At 36.2% G+C, this 20,634-nt stretch overlaps 2 protein-coding genes across 2 annotated transcripts; one reads left to right on the top strand and one right to left on the bottom strand.

Annotated features, from left to right (window-relative positions):
• Positions 1–591: 591 nt before the first annotated feature.
• LOC148279160 (uncharacterized) lies at positions 592–2,685 on the bottom strand. The gene has a single exon (XM_088230369.1). The coding sequence runs from the start codon at positions 2,362–2,364 to the stop codon at positions 592–594; it is 1,773 nt and encodes a 590-aa protein (XP_088086495.1). The 5' UTR covers positions 2,365–2,685.
• A 520-nt stretch (positions 2,686–3,205) lies between these two features.
• On the top strand, positions 3,206–18,947 carry eco (Establishment of cohesion). The gene is made up of 10 exons (XM_088230374.1): positions 3,206–3,332; positions 7,219–7,449; positions 8,175–9,584; positions 10,386–10,781; positions 11,506–11,817; positions 12,500–12,624; positions 15,311–15,379; positions 16,558–16,725; positions 17,270–17,394; positions 18,188–18,947. The coding sequence occupies exons 2-10, from the start codon at positions 7,221–7,223 to the stop codon at positions 18,390–18,392; spliced, it is 3,039 nt and encodes a 1,012-aa protein (XP_088086500.1). The 5' UTR covers positions 3,206–3,332; positions 7,219–7,220; the 3' UTR covers positions 18,393–18,947.
• Positions 18,948–20,634: the final 1,687 nt, after the last annotated feature.

The following is a 20,634-nucleotide window of genomic DNA, read 5'->3' as shown; positions in this document are numbered from 1 at the left end:
TGAAGGCTTCATTACATTACTAAAGAGAACAAATAAAAAGAATATCACTGAGTTAAAATTTAAGCAAATTTCCACACCCAAAGTCCTAATCATATTTATAACAATAGCCTCCCATAATTAAAAAAAAAACGGATTTGACCAATTTTGCTCAAATATTTCACATGGTAAAAAGTCATTTATTTCCCATGGAGAATAGACAACAAAGTTTGCACTGTGGCAAACTGTTTGGTATTCCATCCACCCTTTGATACAACAGATTGTTTATTTTTTCAACCCAGATATATTGCAATGTTTGTCAAATATTTATGTTGATTAAAATAAAATGGATAATTAATTTATATCAACATAATATTATTATAAGTACTTAAATCTTTTGGTTTTTGCAATTTTGGAAGATTTAAAATGAGGTAAAAGGGTCAAATCGAGTTTTTGTCAATTGTGTTTCACTAATAATGGTGAACTGAATCCAGGAATGTGTGTTAGGGAAAACAAACTGCTGATTCGATTAAAAAAAAACTGTTCTCACATTGCAAACTACTTAGTAATGTAAACGGGAGAGTAATAATTATCTGAGAAATAATAAAAGTGTTTTTACTTGGGTGGTTGAGGCGGTTTAGGGCTTTGTGTAGTATTCTGGAATGCTTGTTTGAAGTGGGGAAGGACCAACTGCCGCTCGTGAGCACCCGATTCCGGCATTCCCATGATCTGCTGACGGGTGAACACACCGTGGTCCCCCGCCTCGTCCATCAGCATGGGGTCCTCGGGTTGCGGCAGCAGAGCGGGTGCTTCGCTCCGGCCGTAGCTCAGCTCTTCTTGCTGGATCATGGGAGGAATTATGGGGAAGGACTGCCGCGAAGACATTATGAGCTGGATGACTGAATTGTAATCTTCCTCTATAGACGATGTGGATGGCTGAGGTTCTATAGCGCGCACCATCATGGGTCTCGGGTCTTTGGAAGTGGAAGGGATGTTTTCGAACAAGCTGGAAATGCTTTCCTCTAGTTTTACACCTTCCGGCAGGGGTTCCAATTTGATTTGTCTGGAGAGACCTTCCAGGTCTTGGCAAGGAAGGAATAATGCTTCCTCTCGAGACATGCCGGATGTTTCACCCAAGATGGATGGTTTCGTTGCGCTTTCATAGTGGAAGACATCTCTCGACTCCATAACTGACCCCATTTGATCACTTTTATCCAACGATTTCCTCGGAAACTTAAGTTCAGCTTTGGTTTTGGATTTTTTGGCTTCTCCTTTACCCTTCTTACTAACTAGGGGAGGGGGAACGGGTGGCTCCGGCTGGGGGGCGGGGGCTCCCCTCCTGCCGGCGGCGGCGGTGGGCTCGGGGGGTTCAGACACAGAGCCGGAAGTGCTCGGGGTCGGAGTCTGCCACAGCTGGAAAGGGTGAGCTTTCTTCACGTGTCTGACCAAATGATCCTTCCGCCCGAAATCATGCTTGCAAAACTGGCACGGGAAATCCCGCGTGCCCGTATGAACAACGAGATGTCTACGGACATCTTTTCCCGTGAAAAATTTTCTATCGCAAAAAGTACACTTGAACTTCTTATCGTTTTCATTTTTAATAGTTCGACTTCCTGCGTGAACTTTCAAATGGTAAACTATGTCGGCTTGGTTGTCGAATGTCTTGAGACAAATTTTACATTCTAAATTCCCCTCTTCGGCGGAATGCAGAGCGGTGTGCTTCTTGAAGCTCAGCAGAGAGGTGTACTGCTTCTTGCAGCTGTCCTTGTCGCACACGTACACGCTCTTGACGGGGTTGTGGATGCGCTGATGGTTGCTGAGGTGGTCCTTGCGGTGGAAGGTCTTATGGCAGGTGGAGCACGAGAAGGGCCGCGTCTCGTTGTGGATGAGGCCGTGGCGGACGAGCTTGAACTTGGAGTTGAACTTCTTGTCGCAGCGCTGGCAGCCGAAGGGCAGCTCGCCCGTGTGGGACAGGTTGTGCTGCGACAGCTTGCCCGGGCTGCTGAAGCGCTTGTGGCAGTGGCGGCAGTAGTGCTTTTTGGGCGGCGGGCGGCCGCGCGACGCTGGTTCCGCGCCGCCCGCCGCGGGCTCCGCGCCGCCCGCCGCCGCCGCGCGCGGCAGCACGGGCACGCGGCGCACGGCCTTGACGGAGCGGAAGCACTGCTTGATGCCGCTGGGCCCGGGGTTGCTGAGCGTGTGGTGCAGGTCGTGGCACACGACGGTGGACTTGGTGGGCACCTGCAGCGGCGACATCGCTAGGATATCTCGGTGCCTTTTCGCGGCGGCGGCGCGCGATTTGCGAGCGCGCGCCTCCGCCCCCGCGGAGCCCTGCCCCCGCTTCCTCTTGGTCGCCGCTCCATCCTGAGGGTTCGGAAAAGGGGTGCCCATGACCTCACACTCATTTTTAACTAATGATATGACTCACTGATCATTTATATTCCAAGCTGAGAACTTGAAGCACACTACGAGACGACGACGCGATGCGCGGCTGCGGTGAAGGAAACGCGATTATTCCACGCAAACTATGATTATTTCAGAAAACATAATGTTCTTGTAGTGTCACATGGCTACGACATACTTTTGAACGAGTGCTAAAAATAAAAAAGATCAATCGACTGAAGAACTTCCCATACGCTTCTAGAAGGGGTTTTGATAAAAAATAACGTTCTACATAAACTTTTTATGTAAAACAGCTGTAGGCTTCGAATGTTTTAATAATTCTCACGACATTTGACATCGAAATGTCAAAATAAAGCGGCCATATTGAATTCTTTACTAAGTTTTCAAGGCTCTTGAAGCACGCACATACCCAAAAGTTCACTTTTCTTAGTTCAATGGTTTTTTTCATTATTAAATTCTAATGCGATAAATATATCTTGTTGAAATAAAATAAAATTGCGGGATATTGTGTGATCAGGTTTATAACATCCAATGAAGTATTGTAAAAGAAATATATTTTAAAAAAAACAACTCAAAAAGATTTTTTATGTTTTTTGAAACCCTTAAAAAGTCAAGGCAAGTTATATTGATCTAAAAGATAAAAAAAAATGTTTCTTAATGCGACGATATTGCGAATCCTAGTTTTAAAGTATCATATTTATATAAAATCATTTACACCTTAATACTTTTGAAAATTCAAGGAAATAGTTTATTCCAGTGTGAAGATAGTTGCGAAAAGTTTTGGTACTTCAGCCAATCACAGACTTGTATACAAGTTGACAGCTGTTTTGCGCGCCAAACCTTGGCATCGCCTTACGTCGCGAATGGTCGTTTCTCACAACGGCTGATTGTGGAGGATTACTTAACCGAAGTTTTGGAGTTTATTCTGGCATTTAATTATAAGTTATAACTTCAAGGTATGTTGATTTTATTAGTAGATTATATTTGAAACTCTGTAAACTTTGCGCGCCCTTGTCCGGGTTAATTCGCCGGGCCATTTTGGTGTTTACGAGACTTGGTACTTGATAACCCGCTTTTCGGCCTTCTTGCTGTGTATCTGCGTCTTGTATCATTCAAAGTAAATACGCACTGTTATTTAGGATAAATAAACGTTTAATTCGCACTAAAGTACTTCTTAAAAGAAGTTACAAATTGATCAATCGGGTAAAAAGCATCATTTTTCATTTCCGTTTACCTGCTACACGCTTAGTGAAAAGACCGGTTTCAAACATTTTTATAGTGCCTTTTTTTCATGTTAATTTTGTCAGCTGTATAATTTTCTTAATATCATTCTGCTAGTTTCACGTAATGCGTAAGGCTGTCGACAAAAAAGGGTCTTACCAGGTTTCTATCGACTCTAATTCTTTTAAAAAAAATAATTAAACCAGGCATGGCACAAAATTTTGAATGTAGAATCACTATGCACCTACTTATAATACTTGTTTAATTTGCATTTAAGGTGAATCTATAGAAAAGCGAAGTTTTTCTATACCTCTGTTTTTATTGTTAGTGTGCCTTGCTACTTTAAAAATAGCTTTATAATCTTGTGTTATGGTGTAATAAACACCACACAAAATTTTAGAATAAATCTTGTGGCAGTTTACCCACCCGCTTTACCCACCGTTAAACTACTGTGTGTCTTCCTTCATTCTAACCTTTCTCTTGGCGCTCAAATTAGTAGAACGATAAGTTCATGCTTTTACCAGCTGAGACAGTATACGCAAAAATTTGCCAGTTGATGCCGCCCGTCAATTAATAAATGCGTTTGTAGTGTCTAGAGTCGATTATTGTAATGGTATCTATGCAGGTCTACCAATGGATAAAATGACTCGCCTGCAGTCTGCATTGAATACTGCATATCACTCCACTACTTCGGGAATTACACTGGCTACGTTTTCCACAGAGGGTGGAATACAAACTCTGTTGGCTTATGTATAAATCACTGCACAACTCTGTTCCGGAATATCTAAGGGAACTCTGCATTCCTGATGAACTAGCTGACAGACATCTTACGCTTAGATCAGCTACATCTACGTCGAGGGGAAAAGTTTTTATGCCTCTACGCATACAGCGCACTAAATTCGGCAAACGCGCATTTGCGGTCTTAGGCCCTACAGCATGGAATGCTTTCCCAGCAGAGATGCGAGGCTGTGAAAGTGAAGTGGTGTCTCGGAAAAAACTGAAAACCGAGGTATTACGAAAATGGCGCTATATAAGTTATCCATGGTAATAATAATAATAAAAAGTAATCGATCTACTAGAAAGTCTCCTAGGATGTGTTACAAAAATACCCAAATTATTCAAAAGGAACCCCCTCCACGGCAGATTTAAAGCACTAGGACTTACATCATAGGAAGAACGACAGAAGATTATTATGACTGCCTCCTGGACGAGATGTATTAATTAAATCCCATCACCAATTCACAGGGTTATAACTTAAAGCTCAATCCAGCGTCGTAGCTAGGGGCTGGCCAGATCGGCGGCCACCAGGGGCGCGCGCAACCCTCAGGGGGTTACCCTAAACTTTGCAGACCCACAACCTTCTTTTCTGTTCCCCGGAAAATAAGTTTCTGGGGTCACAAAATTAAAATCTTGCCAGAAGCCACGATGTTGGATACTTTTTTAAAGGAAGAAAAATGCAGACAAAAAAGCAGTATACGAGATATAGGCGTACCGGCAAAGGCTGCTGGGCTATTGCAAATAATAATATTTATATACTTGAGGGCCAACTTTACACACTGTGTAACATTCACCATTTTGCCTGTGTTTGAGCATCCATATTTCTTCAATTCTTCCATCTGTTCAACGTTTGGACAAACTCAAAATATTCCAAATACATATTATATATTCTTTTTTTTATCAAATATATTTGGACCCCTGTTTTGGACCCCGGACCCCAAGAGTACTTTAGCCTGTATAAGGCTAAAGTACTCTTGGGAATAGGATGTTCTATCACTGATTTTGGTTTATTACCTTTATGAGTCTAATCACCATTGTTGCAAAGTCCAAGAACAATGGCGCGTGATAACTACTTTTAACTACAGTGTGGATATCTGTTAAGGATATTCCATCTTTCCTGCATTCTGCTTCAAGATTATGGCATTGTAAACTGAAAAATGGGCACTGAAATAAAAGATGTTCGATACTCAGTGATAAAATAGCATCGGCTGGACAATAGTCATCATTCCTTAATTTAAACCTATATAGGTAACTTCTCATAGCTCCGTGTCCTGTAAAGATTTGGGTCGTTTCGAAAGTACTTTGGTGAAGAGGACGGAAGTTTGCCGCATCAGCCAGGCAAAATAACATCGATCACGTGTATAACAGACGCGGCGGGTCACTTTCTACCTCCTGGCGATCGCGCCCGTCACAAGGAACTGTATACCACAGATGCAGGTGTCACCTCAGAATAAAAAAAAAATTTGGACTTCTCATAAATCCAACAAAAACCCAAATAGTACTTGTTGGTAGTAAACAAATGTATTCAAAAGTGAATTTTTCCACACTTCCTCTTTTCAAAATAGATGGTACAGAAATTCCATTCATGACTTCAGTCAAAAACTTAGGTATTATCATTCATAAGCATTTAGGGTGGCACGATCAGGTTAACGAAGTTAGTCGTAAACTTTATAGCAGTTTGCACTCACTTAAAAGATTACAGAATTTCTTGCCAATTAATGTTAAGCAAACATTAGTCCAGAGCTTACTTCTTCCACTCCTTGACTATGCGGATGTATGTTATCCAGATGCTAACTCTGAATTGCTCGATAAGTTAGAACGATTGCAGAATATTTGTATTCGTTATATCTTTAATTTTGCAAATTTGACCACATAACCTAGTATCGCACGCAACTACACTGGCTCAGTATCAGGCATAGAAGAAATATTCACATTCTATCACTTCTTCACAATATTTTAAATAATCCCACTTCGCCTGTTTATCTGAGAGAGTTCATCCAACCTCTTTCACAACACGGACTATCTCTTCGTTCTAGTAACGAGAGAACTCTTTTAATACCCTGTCATCGCTCTAATTTTCTTGCCTCCTCTTTCACAGTAGTAGTCGCTCGATTGTGGAATAATCTACCCACTAATGTTAGAGACGCCCCCTTCTTTATTTACATTTAAGTCAAGATTGAAATGTCACTATCTTAATATTTAAATTGTTCCTTTATCCTTCTTCTTTCCTTACCATCCCCTCTCCTTTCTTCATAGTATAGTGTTATTTTTTTTTATATATATATTTATTTTTGTTAATCTTTGCTTTTAATTTTTGTATGAAATTGTAAGATTCAATATGTCCATGTATTTATAATTTTCTCAAACTGAACGGTTTGGGTAGGTAGGAAGAAATTACCTTAAGGCGATATGCCCGCCCTTATATGTATATATATTGCATATGTATATAAAGTGTCAAATAAAATAAAATAAATAAATGACCGGGCGTTAGGTAGCCGCGGGAATTTATCTAGCCTATAGGCCCCTTGCAGGCTCGCTAGTAGGTAGTACTGATGGCTGCGACCTGAAGCAGGCAACCGGGGGTAAGGCCGGTATCGCTTCATCGGCGGAGGCAGCGTTGTATTTCGGCAGGTTAACCAAATATTCCAATGGGCGGAGAGGTCTTAGTCAAAGTGAAGTCCGGAAACAGAAAGAGTAGGTGGAGATTAAAAGCCAGGAGTAACATACTCGTTTTCTTTAACCTGTCAAACGAAACTTACTTTCTGGATATACCTCGTATATGTATGTATAAATAAATAAAGGGTTAAATTAATTTTAATTAATTTAATCTCCGTTTGTTTCTAGTCATGGCGCTCGTGACGCCACGCAGCAGCGGGCGCATGGCACATACGCCCAAGATGTCCGAGCGCAAGCGCGCGCTGTTCCAGTGCGCCCCCGACTCGCGCAGCCCCGCGGGAAGCCTCGCGCTCAGCGAAGACAGCGACAGCTGCGACCTCGGCATCCTGAGCCACTTTGACTCGAGCGACAGCTCCGAGCCGTTTGACCAGAGTGTGCCGCAGACGCCCAACTCCTGGAGTGAGTGGAACTGTTATTAAATGGGGTGACCCGCTGACACGTTATTTCTATATGGGACTGCTTGGCCAATAACTCAAAAGTTAAACAATCGCTTGACCACCCATAGAAAAATGTAGACCAACGCACAGGCAACCAGCACTACAGAATTCTTCCTACCTCCACTTTTCGCGCATGTGTATTTTAATTTATATTTCAATTCCTTTTCCTTGGCTTAATTTACTGATCAATATTTATATATAGCACAATGAGTGTAAAACCGAAGTAATTGCAATTCCAAAAAGTATTCGTTCCTTCCACTCTTATTAGACTCAATAATCTTTTTTTTCTGAGATTATTGGAACTTTGTTTATACATGTTTTTAACACTGATGAGTAGTGCCCAGAGTGGGGTAGTTTTTCCTCTCACAAAGTTGCACCACCAGCTTTCGATCAGAATTTGTAATTTTTTATACACCATTCTGCCTAACCTTGAGCCTCCATATTGATTTAGCTATTAGAGCATATACAGAAAATATTTTGTGCACTCTCAACAAAAAAAAACACATCTGAAAAATGTTACAAATGCTAAATCAGTATCTATATATCTTCTTAGAAATATTCTGTGTTTTGTATAATTTGCCATTCATACTTAAAAAATATAAGTTTTTATCATCAAAATCTTGTAGTTTTGTTCATTTTTGATACTTTGTAAATATGTTATTATTATTTTGTGATTTTTTTTCTCAGGAGGAATAACAAGGAGTCGTCGTAAACATGAAACAAAGTCAGAAAAGAAGACTGCTCGACAGATACTTCAATCCCCACTTACTTTCAAGAACTACATGACTCGTCAGTCTCTGCCGGAGAGGTTTGAAATTACTAAGACTGTCCGAGTTAAGCTTGTGGACATCCTCGCAGATGCAGAAAGCTGTAGCAGCTCTTTGCAAGATCTGACTTTCCATTCGGAATCTGACCCGTCCGATTCTAAAGAGAATACGCCATCACGTAGAACTCGATCTAAAGGCAAGCGTTCGTCTAGAAACAGTAAGAAAATGGAAAATGAATCTAACAATTTCTTTAAGTCATCGCTGAAGAACATGAAAACAGATATTACTGATTTCCAACTGCCGGAAGAGTTTTTGCACGAAAGAGAAATGCAACAATCTCCTTCTAAAATATTGAAAACTCCGCATGATACAGTAGCAAACGCGAAAACCCCTCCGAGGATCAATCACAACCGAAAACCGTTTAAAGAATGTTCTTCGAATAGTCCATCCAACAGTTCTAAGATGGACGGTATCGATGACAACTTACCTCATCACAAGAATCGTTTTAATTCTACTGTGCCTGTACCTAAGGCGAGACTTTCATTATTCAGTAATGACAACAAAAAGTATTTTTTGTCACCCAAATCATTCTACCCTAAAGCAAACTTAGACACGAGCTTCTGCTCCGAGGCCTCGACTAAAATGTCTCTTATTTCTCATCAATCCCGACGGAGTAACGCGAGACATCCGTCTTCGCGACTCTCGTACAAAAAAAGCAGGAAGAGGCGACTGGGCGAGATAAATTTAGGAGTTCGACACGGAATCCGAAAGCCTAAACAAACCAAATACACCATCCTGACTAAAGATCAAAAACTTAAACTGGCGTTGAAGATCATAGACGAGTCTCCTTTGAATACCTACATAAATAATTTCATGACTACGAAAAAATCTAACATTGTTATCGACGGACTCCAAAAAAGTAACCCAACAATTTTAAATATGGAGAATTCCAAAACAGATGAACTTGCGATGGCGACGGGGCTGTCACAGAATCAGTTGAACAAAATGGACACCATTTTGAAGCAGCTCGGGTGCACTAAATCGTTAAACACCATTTTGTATCATACGGAAGAAAAGCCTTCTCAATCAATAGAAGTGGCCGAGTCTACGCAGTTTGGGAAAGATGATGAGAGTGAAGTAGACAGTAGCCCGTCCAACAGGAAGTTTTTTAAGTCAGCCGGGAGAGCGGCCGAGCTGAAGAAGGCCATGTTGCACAAATACATGCCATCCCGGAAGCCCACTAAAGACAAGACAAGTGTTGAAGAGAAGTTGACGATGTTGCAGAATCTGGTGCAGTTTGACGTTTCCGATCTTGTTGCGGATGATGAAGGTTAGTATTATCATTAATAGATGATGAATTACCATTAATATATTTTTATGAAAGTATTAAGATGATAGCATGACTAAATGCTCTTGAATACAATAACAGTCGAAGATTATTTAATCTATTTATTTTGCAGGTATGTAAAATAAATAGTAAACAATATAAAATAATATGTTATCATTTGAAATGAATGTACAGCCAGTATATTATGGCTGCCTTAGTGAGAGAATAATTAAAAGAGTTTGTGTGTGTGTATGCGCATTTATTGTATATTACTACTGAATGTTTGAATTCCTGTATTTACTATCATACATGTAAAATGGTGTCATACATTATTGGCAGTCAGTCCCCAATGGTGTAGTGGTTAAGATACCTGTTTTATCTATTGGGTTCAATCCCCAGCGAGATTACAATAAACAAATTTGAATATTGGCAGCCTCCATGATGTAGTGGCAAGGCGCTTGACTTAAGCATTGATGGTTCTGAATTCGGATGCTCTGTGCTGTAATTGGGTGTCTTGTGGTTCAAATATACTTTTTTGAAAAACTCCAAACATTTTACTTAAATGTTTTCAATTGCATAACATCAAAATTTTGTAACCATTGTTCTGCCAGATTTTTTTTTTCTATATTTTCAATTGCATAACATCAAAATTTTGTAACCATTGTTCTGCCAGATTTTTTTTTTCATTCCTTAATTTTAAAATATGCACAAAATAACTTTACAATTGAGTCTCTGATTCAGTCAATGACAGTACCACAAGACTATGACCCGATTTGTTGATCACGTAAATAACTTTTTTTACAGATAAGTTGAATGCTCCAGAAAAAAACAGCATAGAAGATTTGCTTTCTCAATGGACAGAAGAAGAAGAGGAATTCATAGAAAGAACTCCAACCATAAACACTAATATTTATAACCAGCCAGAGACAATATCGGCAGGAAAACAGAGCCTTAACACCTCTCTTATTCCTTCGAACAGTGCTTTTACCGGCAATAACAATGCCGACAATTTCTTCAGGAATCAAATTAATGTGGTGCCATCTGTTACAACAGTGGCTGCAAATAATTTAGATAATGTTGAATCTTCTAGCACCGACTGCAGTCGGGATGCTATAACAACAATTTCCAATCCGTCAGATGTTCAGTTCTTGCCTGTTGACGGTGGATACATTATTGTCAATAATGTTGAAGATATGATGGGTAATTATATTTTAGTTTAATCGGTTGTTTTAATATATTTTTCTATATTCGGAAGAATGAGGGAAAAAAGGAGACTTTTAAGACATACGGGAAAAAAATGTATTTTCGATCAAGTGTAAAATTATTTATTAATAAACAAACAATAATATTTGGGAATAATGATGTTTAAGAAGAAAAAAAAAGTTAAATTATAGAGATGAATACATAATATGAATCAGTCAATTATTATCTAAAAGAGATTATAACCATTGAAAAATTGTGCTTAACTGAGAATCAATTTTACTATGAATGACATAATTAGCATAAAAAAGCAGAAAAATCTAATTAAGTAATAATAAATAAACTATTATTGAAAAATAAATGATCTCAAAATATATATTAAAATGGATATATAAAAATTTAACACCACACAGAAGTTCCTTGCTCCCCTAAGTACCTACATAAAATAACCATATATTTTGGTATTTTCAATTTAGAACCTTTTTTATTTAAAAAATCATAGATAATTATTAATATTTGTTACTTTCACTATCTGTCATAAAATAAAATGCATAATTTTTTTGAACTGGCGATGTTTAAGAACATTTTCTATGATTTTGGTTCTCTTTCAAAGTGTTCCATTTTACTTAGTAAGTTTAAAAAGCGCAAAATAACTGTCGAGTTTTGCATTAAAATATGTCTGAATTAAAGTGTAATTTTAGGAAATGTTTGTTATGTTTCGCAGATGGGGATGTGCCTTGTGATCTGGAGGCCATTGATTCAGAGATCCAAGCTCTCGACAAACAAATTATGGAGATTGCTAAGATGAATAATATAAATCCAGCTTTGTTACTGTCCCCCACATCAGAGATGTGCACAATGGCTTCGGGTTTAGCTCTGACGAGCCCCAAAATGGCCAAGGCTGGTGAAATATCTCTAAGCTCCGATTCTGGCTGCCAGGCCATGGAGAATTCCGCCGATGTGAATGGAAAGAAAAGAAAATTGTATCCTGTATTTGATAAAGACAATATTAAGGCAAAGCAAGCTCGATTTGAAGGTAATGCATTTTTATGTACATATAAATTTTGGTTCTCAAATACTGGATTCAATTGTTTTATCAAAATATTATACATATATATTCCAACAGTGAATTCAAAAACAAATCATTTTATTTTATGATGTCATAACTTATATTTACATATAAGTTGCTAATTAAAAATACTTGGTATACTTCCACTTATTTGTTCGACCAATTAGCGCTTTCACCCTCTAATGGGTAATCTTCAGACTGGTCTGACCTTGTCTGAAGATCCAGTCTGAGTAAATACAATGCCAAAAAATTAAAAAAAGCGTACCCGTGTAAAGCTATTCCGTATCATTCCACTTGTAAAAAAATTAAATATTACAATAATAATGAAATAGAACAGATAAAAAGAAAAGGTTTTTTTTGTTTACTCGGTCTTGAAAAATATTGTCGCCGGCGGATCCATACGGAGTAGCCACAGATCAGCCTTCCCTCCTTTCTTCTTTTAAATGAGAGAAAATAAATATGATAAGAAAGTATATAAAAAAATAAAATCTGTAAAATTTGTTAAATAGGTACAGTTAGATTAAATCATTATTTTTAATTGCAATTCAGGCTCTAGCATTTTCTTTATATGAAGTTGTTTAGAGTGAGGAAATATATATCGATTTCAGAAAAGAAAAAAAAATGTTGATCAATGAATGTTTGTTTTCAGAGAGTATGAACGAAAAGAAAAGTAAACCGAAATTCCTATCGTCGGACTCCAAACAGTACCAGATAGATGCGGGACAGAAGAGATTTGGTGCAACACAATGCAAGGAATGCAATGTCATATATCAGGTAAATACCGCTGGCTCTAATGAGACATAGCTACGAAAGAGTCTAGGTCTAATGTTTATTTATATTTATAGAAAAAATCAATATATTGACAGTCACATGTCAATATATTTATGAAAATTTGATGTATGTGCATAAAAATTTTGATGATTTTAGGAGGAACAGAGATTTCCATAGGTTCAACACGAGAAATAAAGATATCTTTTATTTATTAATAACAAATAAAAATACAATATTACAACTAAATGCAATTTTTTACATTAATTAAATACATATATTTACATTAACGTTTCTCATTACGTAAAAGAAATAAACAATTCTTGTGTACATAATGGGAAGTGACGTCTTACAATAGTTTATTTTATTTTAATTAATAATATTTTTAGGATAACATAAATAAATTACAAAAAAGATATAAACGATGTTTTCAATCAGTGTTACATAAAGAAGAATTATAGATGTAATTTTTCACTTCTTTCTTAAATATATTGTATTCCTGACTACTTTTTATTATCTTGGTTCATTTCATTAAAGAATAATAGTATATGTAATAAAATAAAATAATATGCTTGTTGTGCTCGCTACTAGACTGCAAAAAATATTAATTGTTTTACTTCAAACTGCGTACAATTACCTCTTGAAATTTAGGCTTTGCCAATAAAATTTTTTTTTGAAAAAAGAGCTTCGGTAGAGTCAAAGAATATTTGCAGGACAATACAGCTTGGCATAAAATTCGTGTTTATTGATTTTAATTTATTGAATTCAGTTTTTTGATTTGAATAGTGCTGTTGATATAAATTTATTTGTTAGTTAGGTTTAATTTACTAATAGTTTTAATTACATTTTATAGTATAATTTTATTGACTAATATAAGAGATTCAATGAATCCTATGTACTATTATGGAAATCAGTTTTTAATAACAAAAAATACAAGGCTTAAAATTATAACCGCATCATCGGCATACTCTAGGTCGCAGAGTTTTTGAAGATAATGATAATCCAAACAAACAAACCATCACGACATTTCTCCCTAAGGGTAGGCAGAGTGGATAAAACGCTATATTACTCTGTCTTTGCATACAGATCTTGCTTCCTCTACGTTCATACATCTTCACATGCACGCGCGCTGATTATTCTGACTTTTGACATGTCCATCTTCAAGTGTTCGTTGAATTTGGTCTTTCTTGGTCTTCATCTATTTCTGCATCCTTCGAAATTTGCATTGTAAATATTTTTAAATGTTTTTTTGCTGTCCAAACCAATGCAGAGCTCCTTTCTTGATTTTGTCGATAATGCTTATCTTACTTAACCTTACACAATAATTATATTATTAACTAGCGGATCCGAGAGATGTTGTCCTGCCCGAACGTTGGCTTGCCTGCTATTAGCTTGAAAAAAGACTTCATTGATAAGTAGGTACCTAGGTACTTGTTTGTGATTAAATTCCAAAACTTAAAACTGTTAATATTGAAATATTGAATTTAAGTAGGTACCTAGGTACTTGTTTATGGTTGAATTCCAAAACATAAAATAAATGTTTTTTCAAATATGGCATTCTTTTTGCAAACGTCAAACTCCGGTCTTCTCACCAACAGAGGGGTGTACTTATGTGGGAAAACGATTTTTAAAAATGTATTGAATTTAATATTATTTTAGTATTACCAAAAATCCAGTAAAAAGAAACAAATGGTTAGAAAGTAAAAGGAATTTAAGGAAAGGATCTGATTAAGATCCACAAAAAACAAATACTGTTAAACATTCAAAAAAAATTTTTTTATACACAAAAAAACTTGTTTTTATTTTTTTATAAATGCATTCTCCTCGAATGCAACCCTGGTAGATCGATGAATAAAACATTTACGCTCCTTCCTCATTTTTCACATATTAGATTGAAGATTTTAATATCTACGAACACGCACAGCACAAAGATCTATATTTCTCTGAAAACCGCACGTAAATCGGTTAAGCTGTTTAAGAGGAGTTCAGTGACATCACACGTACAGAGGAATTACATATATAAAGATTATAATTATTATTTTCTGTATATTTTAAGACATGTATGACACTTTAAAAAATTAACAATACGATACTAAAATTGGAAAAAAAAAATCTGTGATGAGGAAGTTCAGTGCTATCGAAAATTGGATATGTTTTCTTACACGCGGTAAAAATTAGAGCATTTAATTGTACCAGGAAATGTATGAAAAAAATATTTACAAAATAAAAATGGTTTTAATTAAAAGAACTACTTTGAACTATTTCGCAAGATCTTGTGAATCAACCAATCAATTACAGCGCTGTTATGTGTTGTGATAGATTTCCGGTATATGGGTAGCTACTTTTTTAACGTATTTTGATGCTACGGGGTTCTACTTTTAAATGTCAGCACAACTGACAGACGACAACTCGTGACATTCTGGGGGAGAGATTTCAAAATTGCAAACCTAAAATCATAGCGATAATTCTATACATAAAAATATTCAAAATCAATTTTTGTTTTTTTTTTTATTTCCTCATTGAAAAAAAAAAAACGAATTATACATTTCATATTTATTTCAATATAAAGCGTTAAATTATATAATATTTTACTTAATCTTTAGAATGGTGGCGTATTGCTGTTTCGCTGCAAACAATAGTCGTGGAAAGTCTGCATAATTTTTTAAATGTTTTTTTTTTTAAACATTTTTAGATCGGAGACGCGATGGATGAGAGTGATCACATGAATCATCATTTGGCCGTAGACATACTCAAATTCCACGTAAGTGATTCAAATATGGCTACTGTTGTTTTTTGATCAGAAAACCAGGATTACGGATTTTAACTGAGTAATTATTCATTTGTGTTATTTACAGTATGTATGCATACGATGATGTTTTTATATTTATGTTCTTACTTGATAGAAATAAAATCTATGCTAAGTAGGAAAGAACTTAATTTTTTATTGACATTGAAATCAAATACGTAATAAAATTTAACCCGATCCACGCCATGCGCATGTTACCTTGCGAGCCCCATCCAAGGCTCAGACTGACATGCGCATGTCAACTTGCGAGCCTCTACCAAAGCTCGGACAGCCATGCGCATGGTAACATGCGTTTAACATTGTACTGTAATTTTGGACTGTTTTTTCTCCAAGGGATTTTGTATTTTTTTAAATAAATTTATTGCCAGTATTGAGATATATCGTTTAGCTGAAAAAAACTTAATGAAAACAACAAAACAAAAATTAGTAAAATAAGCATTTAATTTTTTTTTCAGTTTCAGGAGGCTATTAATCAAATATTGAAACATTTCAATCTAAACATAAAATAAACAAACGAGACCCACCCTATCCTGAACTCCATATAGTAGAAAATGATGTATCTTTTAGAATATAATAAATATATAATTTTAAGGAACCTGTTTTAGACAATAAAAATGAATGTAAAATGAACTCCCTCTCTAAACACGAGTTTTCACTCTATTCGAGAGGTAGAAACATTATTACTAATTATTTACTTGTGTACAAAACATTTGTAATTTTATAAACAATAAATGTTTTAAATAAAAAAAAATATTCAAAAAATGTTTGATTCTCAAATATTTATAATTTTGTTGGAATTGCTTGTATTGCACTTCGGTATTCTGAAATCATTTTTGAATTTTGGGATGTAATTGTTTTTTTTTTACATTTTAATAGTCTTTTATTACTTGAAGAATTGCAATTTTTAAAAAAATAGTTACTGCATTGGGGGCTTGCAATTTCGAAAATAATGTTTTTGTTGAAAAGGTTTTTTTTTAGAATGACTTTCGTGTTGTATGCTCCTCTCCATCCAACAATGCTATTGTTTTTGTTTTTCATTGTTTAATCAGCGTCTTGTGTACTTTTGGGAGTGCGATATCATTTAATAGCTCCCTTCCCCTTTTTTTATACTGATAATATATTTATTTCCGCAGGGTTGGAAGCACGAGCGGGTGTGCGGGCAAAATGGCAACGGCAGGATCCTGGTGGTACAGGCGGGGGACCCGGCCGCCCACTGGCAGAAGGTGACGGACCTCCTGGAGAGAGTGGTTCACCCTCAGCTCGGCTATGCGGCCCCCCTCGCCCCTCACAAGACCTACAAAGTAACTAACCCCGCATTATTAGATCTAGGCATTATCAGATATTATATTTTATCTGACTTTGTACAATTGCACACTGAAACTTCTTTTTGCTCAGGGGATACATTCCACACAATACCTAATAAAAAAAAGAACAGGACTGGAATTCTGCTCCTTGAATATATTCCCTTTATAGCGTCATGTGACAGTTCCGTTACAAACCATTTCAGTGTTTATAAAATCCAAAACTAAGTACATTTAAATCAATGTTTCACCATGGGTTCACACCATTCAATGCAATTAAAGTGCATTTTCTCATAAACAGATGATAAAACGATGATGTCGGTTACTAGAAAGTTATTTGAAATTCACTAACAGGGACGTGTATTTGAGATATTTAAAAAATATTTTTATGTGTTATTTAGTACATATTTTGCGCTTCGTTGAAATTAGCAAAACAATTGTTTCAACATATTTAATACTTTTGTGACACTTGAGAATACTTTGAGAATTGTCCATCCGTCTTCACGAGTGGCCATATGTAATTAATCCATTATTAATGTGTTAGGTGTACCTGTATGTGGAGTCCCGGCAGCTGATCGGGTGCCTGATAGCAGAGCAGCTCCGAGTGGCGTACAAGCTACTTCAGGGCACCGAGGTAGACTGCTGCAGTACTGAATCCTACCCTGTCAAGTAAGGCTTCTTTGAAACTTCTTTCATTTAGAATCTGCACAATGTAAGGGTAACTTTAAAACGAAACATACTTTTTCATATTACGGCATTCATGTTACGTAAGACTAAAAAGAATACAAGGTTTGATACCTCTCTTTTCCAGCGGGATTTTTTAGCACTGTCTTTTAAGATTTAAGTAGGTGTGTGGGGGTCTTAGTCCATTGATCGATGACACACACACATGCAATGATTTCCCTTGAAATATAGAACAACGACCAATGAAGCAAGTCATTGTTTTATATTGAATACCATACAATATATTCCGCAAGACCAACAGTATTGCACATTAGACATCCGTCTACATAAGAGCAACGTCCCGAAGTACATTAACTTCGTTCCTACCATGGAGACATGAAGAACAATGAAACCGAGGCCTATAAAGAGACCACAGAGCGTGGTATCGCCCAGTCAGTTCAACTCATCATCGCTGTTACCCTCGCGCTTTGTAACAAAGTGTAGTACCTTATTCGCCATGTAATAAATACGCATTAAACACCAACCTCGTATCTTCTGTCAATCTCCAATTGAAGTAGGAGCTCCAACCCTCAACAAGCAATATCATACATGTTTAGTAACAGCATCATTCGCACAATGTTAAGGTTCATGAATTTTATGTAATTTTAATGGCTTCAAAACATGTGACGTTTTGTATCAAGAATAGTTCAGAAAAAGAGCACCAAAGATACATTTTTGTTCATATACGATAAATCAACTCCCTCGGTTTATAGTTTTTACATTACTCAAATTCTTTCAGGGTGGGCATATCTCGTATCTGGACCCACATGTCCCACCGGAAGAAGGGCATCGCCACCAACTTGGTCAACTGCATGAGAGCCAACTTCTACTACGGCCTCATCCTCCCCAAGAACGAGCTGGCCTTCAGTTCCCCGACGCATATGGGAAAACTCTTCGCAGAGAAATACACTAAGGACCCCAACTTCTATGTTTACCTAGATTAAAATCATATGTATACATATCTATATGCTTCATTCCAAAAACTCAAAACATTTCAACGAGAAACCATTCCAAAAAGCAACTTGAATCTTGCACAGACATTATTCTGTGCATGTCGAAATTCAGCCCTCGTTTACAAACATTTGGATGTAATCATCACTTTATTAGAATTCCATATTATAAATTTGTTCGGTCCATTTATTTAATATCTTGGAAATTCTTTAAAATTATTTTTTATCATAGAGAGAAGTCATCAAGGAGCGTATTTTACTTAACCTAATCGTTCATTTGCCTCATTTTACTTCGGTTTTTGTTTTTACATACTTCAACTCAATTAAAGTAAAATGCATGTTTATAGCCAATTTACGGGGTGGTAGCACCACAAAAAGCCTAAGAAGGCCCATTGCGTTAGTCGAGGTCACATTGGTAAATGAAGACACCTCGTCAAAATTTACTAGAATACCTTTTTTAAAATCCTCTTGTCTTTTATAACGCTCACAAAGTGAAGTGTATCCCAATGAAAAAAAAAACGGCTCAATAATCCAGAAAACCATAAAAAATCTGTGAAAACCATCAAAATTTGGCTAAATAAGGTGTTTCATCTTCCCTTTTTTGTGTAACCTATTTAGAGGAATACACATTTGGTTCAACCTTACCAACTGTGTATGATAAGGTTACTTTACTCCTGTACAGTTGATTTTAAAAATAAATTTGTAACATTCGCTTGAACCTGACAAACTCATAGATCTGTTCACATTGTGCATTTTATATCTCACAATCTATCCGCGTACCGGTTTATATTTCATGGGGTTTTAAATGTTATTTTTATGCTTTTAAATTGATTTTAATATATTTTGTAAATATTATGGTGTAGTAGATTGTATTTTCGGCAATTAGTACATAATGGGCGAAGAGATAACGCTGAAATCTGCTTATAAGAAAGCAATCAAATGTAGCATTTAAGAACCGAGGTGAATTTTTTAAAAGTAAAATTTTAACCAATTTTTTATCTATAATTTGGAATATGTAAGCAATAAGGTTATTTTATTATTTTTTTATGACTATGCATGCTCATAAATAAAGCCATATTTATATTACCTTTAATAAAGTACAAAGTATACTTATGTTGTATTTCAATTTTGCTCAGCATTAAAAAGCTTTACATGTTTTTTTAGGAATTTGATAGTTGTTTATATAAATTTACAAGAACATACAAAAGTCCACCTCAAGAAAATCAATTTTAACATAGTTTGGATAACTAGTGATAACCCTGTCATCGGTTAGCTGCTACGCTAGGCATGGGTGTCTCAATTTTGAATCAGTTCAAAAAGACAGTTTGAACGCTCTGAGCTGAACAGCGGTACATTGTGAGTTTCGTTCGAATCGTACGTGTACGCCACATTTTACAGAAAATTAAATATCAGGTCAGCGGACTCAGCACATTAGCCGTGATTCGGTGAATCATATATTTATTTGAGCCGAATGGTGTGACTTCAATTTTATTTATTCATTTCAATTTTATTCACATTGCAAAATAAAGTATTTTAATTCATACATATAGAAATAAATAATATCTTGAGAATAATATGTTAAAAAATTAAGAGAATCTTTTAATGAAAAACTCCCTCAGAGACGTGAGCTTCTATTTTAAAGGCTCGTCAGCAGGTGGGAAAGAGGGGATATGGAAGGAGGAGGTAATGAAAAATTCACCAAAACACCTAGACCAATTGAGAAAAAAATATTTCATGGATTTTTCTCTTGCAATTGGCGGGAATCGAACCCGTGACACCAGTTTTACAGTCGGCCGTCTAACCAACTGCGCCACAACGCCTTATTTTATAATCATTTATTTTCAGATCAATTTACGAGACTTATTAACATTCATAGTTGTCAATTTGAGATCCCCCAGCGCCATAACTCATTTTAGAGTCTCCTTGGAATAATAGATCTGTATTAGATAGATATTATAATAATTTTGAGATGTACATACGAGCATATAATTATAATTTTCCATGATAATATTGCCATGTCAACAAATTTTTATTATTATTTAAGGATGTTACCTATTTATTACTCATTATTTTGTTTTTAGTGAGTTTTAGTTTAATTTAGTATTTTAATGAAAATTGCCACAATGCAATTAAACATGATTTAAAAAAACTTTAATTTAGTTTTATAATAATTGTAGACAGGGTTGCCGAATTGCAAATAATTACATTTTTGAGGAAATTAAGCCCGGCCAATATA

The sequence above is a fragment of the Micrasema longulum genome, unplaced genomic scaffold (assembly GCF_059751315.1).
Source record: "Micrasema longulum isolate JH-2025_06_02 unplaced genomic scaffold, ASM5975131v1 h1tg000748l, whole genome shotgun sequence".
NCBI classification, from domain to species: domain Eukaryota; kingdom Metazoa; phylum Arthropoda; class Insecta; order Trichoptera; family Brachycentridae; genus Micrasema; species Micrasema longulum.
The sequence above is the reverse complement of the archived record's forward strand: the minus strand, read 5'-3'. Positions and strand labels throughout refer to the sequence as shown.